This window comes from Monopterus albus, unplaced genomic scaffold (genome assembly GCF_001952655.1).
Source record: "Monopterus albus unplaced genomic scaffold, M_albus_1.0 scaffold162.1, whole genome shotgun sequence".
Classification (NCBI taxonomy): domain Eukaryota; kingdom Metazoa; phylum Chordata; class Actinopteri; order Synbranchiformes; family Synbranchidae; genus Monopterus; species Monopterus albus.
The window spans coordinates 637,794-644,160 of NW_018128042.1; the positions used below are offsets into that span (position 1 = coordinate 637,794).

The 6,367-nt window shown below is 37.8% G+C and overlaps 1 protein-coding gene across 1 annotated transcript in view; it reads right to left on the reverse strand.

The window, feature by feature from the left end:
* Nucleotides 1-6,367, reverse strand: part of ipo4 (importin 4) — a 16,592-nt gene that overhangs the window by 8,993 nt on the left and 1,232 nt on the right. The window contains exons 4-16 of the mRNA XM_020615324.1: nucleotides 6,337-6,364; nucleotides 6,025-6,154; nucleotides 5,620-5,799; nucleotides 5,376-5,441; nucleotides 4,796-4,897; nucleotides 4,558-4,641; nucleotides 3,805-3,960; nucleotides 3,566-3,619; nucleotides 2,043-2,152; nucleotides 1,804-1,912; nucleotides 1,214-1,343; nucleotides 984-1,097; nucleotides 462-575 (exon numbers count right to left, since the gene is read on the reverse strand). Coding sequence (XP_020470980.1) covers nucleotides 462-575; nucleotides 984-1,097; nucleotides 1,214-1,343; nucleotides 1,804-1,912; nucleotides 2,043-2,152; nucleotides 3,566-3,619; nucleotides 3,805-3,960; nucleotides 4,558-4,641; nucleotides 4,796-4,897; nucleotides 5,376-5,441; nucleotides 5,620-5,799; nucleotides 6,025-6,154; nucleotides 6,337-6,364 — 1,377 coding nt within the window. The remainder of the gene's footprint in view (nucleotides 1-461; nucleotides 576-983; nucleotides 1,098-1,213; nucleotides 1,344-1,803; nucleotides 1,913-2,042; nucleotides 2,153-3,565; nucleotides 3,620-3,804; nucleotides 3,961-4,557; nucleotides 4,642-4,795; nucleotides 4,898-5,375; nucleotides 5,442-5,619; nucleotides 5,800-6,024; nucleotides 6,155-6,336; nucleotides 6,365-6,367) is intronic.

Consider the following 6,367-nt stretch of genomic DNA (forward strand, 5'->3'; position numbering starts at 1 on the left):
ATGTTAACACTGTTATAATTCTTTAGTATATTACTTGTGTGGTGTAGAAGAGAATTATTTATGTAGAGATACTGCTTGCAAACCAATGATGTAAGATGATGTCATGGGGTAGGACTGGATAAGTCTGACTTCTTTCTACTCCATTCAAGCATGTATTAGGTATAAGCAAATTGATATTGGATTAGCATTTGTTGGATATGTGTAAAATTATATGTGTTGACATATCAACTGTCTTTACATGCTTGAAAGAATAAATCAAATCAAAAAAATCAAACTGAAGGACTACTGCACACTGATTTAGTACAAACTAAATGCACAGAAGTTTCGGTTAAACTTTCTTCAAAGGACATTTCTTGCTGATTTGGGTTTGCAACCTTTAACCTTTGCTGTGCTTTGTCTAACCTAAATGTATAAATACCACAACCTTTTGCTTTAGATGCAATTGTTTAGGGTATACTTACCCAGTGACTGACTTTGCACAGATCTCATTTCCTCTGTGGTGGCAGTCAGGAAGCCCTTCAAGCTTTCAATAATCGAAGTGAAGTAGGGAACCAGCAGCTCCTTGGCAGCATTGGCTGATAAGAAATGATTCCCAGCAGTTTTAGTCAAGCAGTGAAACATTTTTTCTTTGCTAGCTGGATCAAGTATCTGCAGGTTGTGATTAAACCAAGAGCCTCACTAAATAATGACCGATTCCCTAGGAGTCAGAGATGACCTGACATCATGAATGAAATTGTTTCGCTAAAATAAGAGTCCTCTCTTTCAACCTATCAAATTGCCCAGCTCTGTGCTACCCTATTCCACAACTGATGCTCAAATTTACACTATTATGGGATTTTGACAGTCTTCTTGTGCTTTCCAGTATTTTAATTTGGAAGAAAGTATGACATACTGTAAGGGTATTAGATTGAACATTTACTAATGAAATATCAAATTAAAAAAAAGATTATTCTCTTTTGCATGTTTTTATGACAGCCTCTTACCTATGGCACCTATTGCAGACACAGCAAGTTCTTTTATCTTCAGTTTTTCAGTGTTTATGAGGGCAGACAGCATCGTGTCCATTAGGGTTGGCAAGTAGGGCTCAATATCTGATCCTGTTTAGATTAAAAAATAAAGGAAAAAAACATGTACTTCTGTAGTTTGTTAGCTAGTTTATTATCTTACTGGTTCAATGCCAAATATGGGTTCTTTAAACCTTCTTTTAGCTTACCTATGTTCTCCATGAAGTTCTCTAAAGCATAAAAAGCTTTGGTGACATGACCAACTTTAGCCTGGTTCAAGGATGAAAGGTATCCCAGTAGCAAAGGCATCAACTCTGCACAATACTGACTTATTTCAGGCTAGAAAGCACAAGTAGAGAACAGATTGAACAAGAGAAAACAAAGTTCAAGGTATTTAGCCCTAATCATTCTTTTTTCTGTAAAACTAGAGATTGAGGTACACCTACATTACTATTATTATACCATGTAAAAAAAATAACACTATATAAGAAATACTCTGCGTCAGCTCGGTGCTAAGAGATCCATTTCTGTACTACAATGTTCCTACATGCACGGTTCCAATTTAAACCTGTAAACATTCAACTGTTTTACAATAAAAATAATTTTTACAACAATTTAAAATGGCAGCTTTTATAATGCTGTGGTTTTCAAACATATAAAATGTTATTAAAACAATCTAATATTTATTCACAAAATGTTTATTAAAAGGTGATGTATCAAAATGCTATACTTTAAATAAATATAACTCAAATATAAGCAAAGAAAACAGCACACTGTATGTACTATTGTGATGTGTCACCTGTAAATGTTCAGAGAACTGTCCCAGGGCAAAGAGGGCAGCACTACGCACCACCTGATTGCTATCAGAAAGACTCTGGCACACTGTTTGCAGCACTGACGACAGCATCCTAAAAGACATACACAGGTAAACACTCAAATTCTGTTATTATTCAGCCAACAGAGCACAAGACTCTGACTCTGGCTCTTCATACAAAAAATGCCTTTGTCCATGTACTGTATACTGTATACTAGACACACTTGGTGCGCATGTGGTCAGCACATCCTTCAGCCAGCACAGCAAGACACAAGAGACCCCCTTTCCTCTGATATGGGTCTTCACTGACAAGGCAGGTCCGGGTGAAGGGCATCTAGCAGGAAAACACAATACACTGTCATGAGGCAGGTACCTCATTCAGGGTTCACACTTAATCACTGTAAAACTGGGTTATTCAGACCTGTATGTCAGAAGTTAACTTGTAATGATTAATGAGTACTTAGTAATGTCAGAGGAACTCCCAAAAAATTGACACATAAGATAACATTCATCATAACTAGGGATGCACAACCTTAACCGTTTAACCATTAACCGACAGTAAGAATTCCAAGCAATTAATAATATCGGGTAAACAAAACAAAACAAACAAACAAAAAAAACATAGGCTACAGGGCCAACATATAACGTCATGGGGCCGTGTGGTGGAAAGCTAATCACACATGCTTCCCTGGGCTGGCCACTAGTAAGGTGCCATCTTTGCACTCCTGGGACATCAGTAACTGTATTCTCCACAGTGGGTCTCACAGTAAACAGGCAAACCCTACAACATGTTGACATGCTGTATCTGAACAAAAACCAGTAGGCTACAATTTTCTGTTTTGTTAACCTGTTGGGACTTTGATTATTAAGCTGGAGGAGGTTTTCATTACAGGGCTCTCAGCAGAGATTTGCTATGTGTGTTTCTGTTAATCTCACTGCTCAAGGTGGGTCTGCATGTAGTACAGGTACCAGCACTTCTACGTGAACGAGAGCAGATGATGGGAGCAGGGGGCAGTGACAGAGCTCCAATAAAAGAGACCTGTGCTCACCCTGAAGCAACAAAAATTCAGGTTTATGTGGTCTCAAAGAATCAATAATTATATTAGATTTAATTAAAGGCTACCAATTCCAAGCATAAAACAAAGTTAATACAAATTAAAATTAAAAACAAAAGAGCCTCCCTTGCCTTTTTCTGTCCTACACTTTACCTCCCAGGGCACAGAAGTCATGGTTCTAAGGTTTACTTGCATGAATACATAGTATCTGCAGTTTTCAGACAAATAAAGGCTATGAGAGTGGTCTTCTTTTACTCTGAACAATGTACTTTTAAAGGAGGTAACATTTGTGGCCCACATCCAATATATCACACACCCCCTAAAGTAACACAAGCTGTCTCAAGTCAGCAGCACACAGAAGCTATTTTACTAAGGTGTTTTACTCCGTTCACAATTCCACAGGTGTGTGATGTGACGATGTGTGTTCTGTTCATGTTCAAATTCATGTTCTGTTGTTTTGCTGTATTTGCACATGTAAAAATAAAGCCCTTATGGAAAAAAGCTTTTTTTTTTTTAATGGATCACAGACATTCATCCATTCTGAATAGTCTAGCATTTTAATCTTGTCAGTTAATGGTTATTGGTCGGTTAATCAGCATTGGCTATCGGTGAGAAAATATAATTCAAATGCGCATCCCTAATCATAACCTCTCAATTATTGTTCTCATCCAAATTTACAGTTGATAGCTTACCAGTTGTTGAAACAGTTTCTCTGGAGGCATATGAAGTGCCATAGTGTCAATAATCTGAAAATATAAATGAAAGTATAACCTTGTATTGATTACAATGATTAATTTGGTTTGCAGTTCTACAATGAATATACTAAAGCTTATGTTTTACTTATATGTTGTACATATACTGTATGTGTTGCATTTACTTAATAGCAGAAGAACACCCATTATATAAATACTGTTATGCAGCTTTTCCCTACCTGGATGGCACACTGTTTGGGATTGTCACTGTCTGTGCCATCTCCGCTGTCATTCTCTTCATCCTCTGGGTCCTGCTCGCCAGGTGGAGGAGCTGCAGTGAGTACAGGGAAAATGGCCTGCAGGATGGGGTTCAGTAGCTTCTGCTTCAGCACCGTCTATGATGTACAGCAAAGAAAATATATTCTTACTAAACCAGACACTTTATTTCTGGTCAAGTATAAATTTTCCATTTCTTTGATTACATGCAGTCAAAAAAAAGACTTTACATAGAAATATGCAAAACATTTGTTTCTAATGAATTATACCACATTTAGATAAATGAAGTGTGTGGTGTATGTCTTGTATTGAATTTGTATCTCTAAAACCTACTGAAAACTCCAGCTATGATCAAATGATGAGCATTTTAATAGTACATTTTTTCCCAAAATTTAGGTGAAGAAATTTCCCAGAGAACTGAAGGAAGTTTGCTTTTCAATTTCCCTATAACAGGAAACTCCTTTGAAAACCTTTAAATTCCAACAGTATATGTGTCCAGTTCTCCTCCAGCTCTCTGTATACAAAACTTTTAATTTGTTAACTATTCTTGAAAATCAAGACTGGATTGAGACAGCTGCCCTCTATCTCTTGTACAGATTTATCAAATGACTGAGGTGCACCATGACTACAGATACTGTTCTTGATCCCTGTTATTCATCACAAACTAAAGGACAGTTGTAAGCAAAGTATTGGTAGTAGTTGATGGCTGACTTTACCTTGCTCTTCAATTTGATGAGGAAGGCGATGGAGGAGAGAGCTTTCACCCGAAGAGAGTTACTCAGAGTGGTGTCACTGCCCACCTAACACAAACATTGATATTGAACATATATTCCTCAAATTGTAAAATGTATCAATCTTTGATCATTCAGATAAAAGGTATTATTTGCTAGCTTGAAATATTTAATTTCAGAATACATCAGTGGCAAGGAAAGACTATATATGTTCAGCACAAACCTCTATGCAGAAGCGGACTATGTCAGCAACATAAGGGATGATGATTGACACCTCACTCTCCATGAGCTCATTAAAGACCTCCATGGCCTCACTGGCTTGATCCTGCCCAGATACACAAGCCCAATAATTAGAGATGGGTGGATGATACCAAAGCACCAAAGCTTGTTTAACTCCAGTGAGGTGTAATACACTGTGTCAGAGCTTTAGCAAATGAAGCAAACCACATGACTGATGACATCTGAAGCTTCAAACCTCACTATTGTGTCGCACATTTTAATAATAACACACTGGATTCTTGGACTTTTATTACACACATATGAGGTTATAACTGTTCAAATCAGGGTGGTGTTTTAATGCTGAAGCAAGCCACCAGGTGTCTCTGTATTTGCTTTTTTTGAAGACCCAAAGCTTTAAATCCTTTTTGGCATAAACAGAAAGAAAGCCCCAAAGCTTCAGTGGATTTCATTCGCTTATCATTACCAATCATTTAAAAGGTATGGTTGATTTACATCCTCAAAACAACTGACCACCCACAGAAACAGCAATACTTGTAAAATGTCTTTTATGTATCATAATTTACCTGATTTGCCATGATGAGGTGTTTCAGAGCAATGATCACACTTGGGATGATAGAACGCATCTGGTTCTGTAAGGCAGCAAAATGTCACTTCAGGATTTAAACTATCATGCGTTCAAACTTGATTTGTGATGTGTTAAAAGGCAATGCATGGCCAGACATAGTTTAAATGTCTATACTACCGTATATATGCTATCTGAGAATGTTCCTGACTGATACCAAAAGAAAAACAACAATACAGTCTCACCATCTCTTCAGAGCCAGTGTATATTGTTATGGCTGTGAGAGTGAGGATGCAGTAGTACAGGGTTGTTGGGTTGCTGTGGTCTTGCAGTACAGTACTGAACAGCTGCAGCAGCTGGCAAAAGTGAGGTTTGAAAGCCTCAGGATTGGACTGAATCACTTTATTCAGCAGCAGAAGGCCAACCTGTTAAGACAGAAGAGAGTGATTATGTTCCCCGAGAGTCAGAGATTTTGTAGTACAACAGGAGATTAATTATTTGAATGACTAAAGAAACTGTAACTCATAAAACTGATTATAAATTAAATAGCACCAATCTGTAATGACAGCTTATAAATTAGTCCAGCCCCAATGTAGAAGTCCTACAGCACAAATAAACCCTATCTAAATTCCTAGCTGTTCTGTGAGTACCTGTCTATCATGAGGGTTGCTACTCTTGGTGGACTGACTGAGGAGCTGCATCAGGGTAGGCCAGCGGTCTGGTGTCTCATGTTTAACCATTACAGCGCAAAGCTGAGAGAGCGAGTGCTGCACTGTGTGCCTGCAAAATAAAGACACAGCCAAAAACAATTTAGGGATCATTCATTCATGACATTTCACAAGTATATGTAGCTACATATGCAGTAGAGACATAGACACATCAGCTGGGTCAATAATAATTTAAACCGAGTCTGGGCTACTTAAGACAAAGTAGGTTATTACTGTATTAAGTGAACAGCTTACTCTGTTTCCTGCATGAAGGCCTGCAACAGTG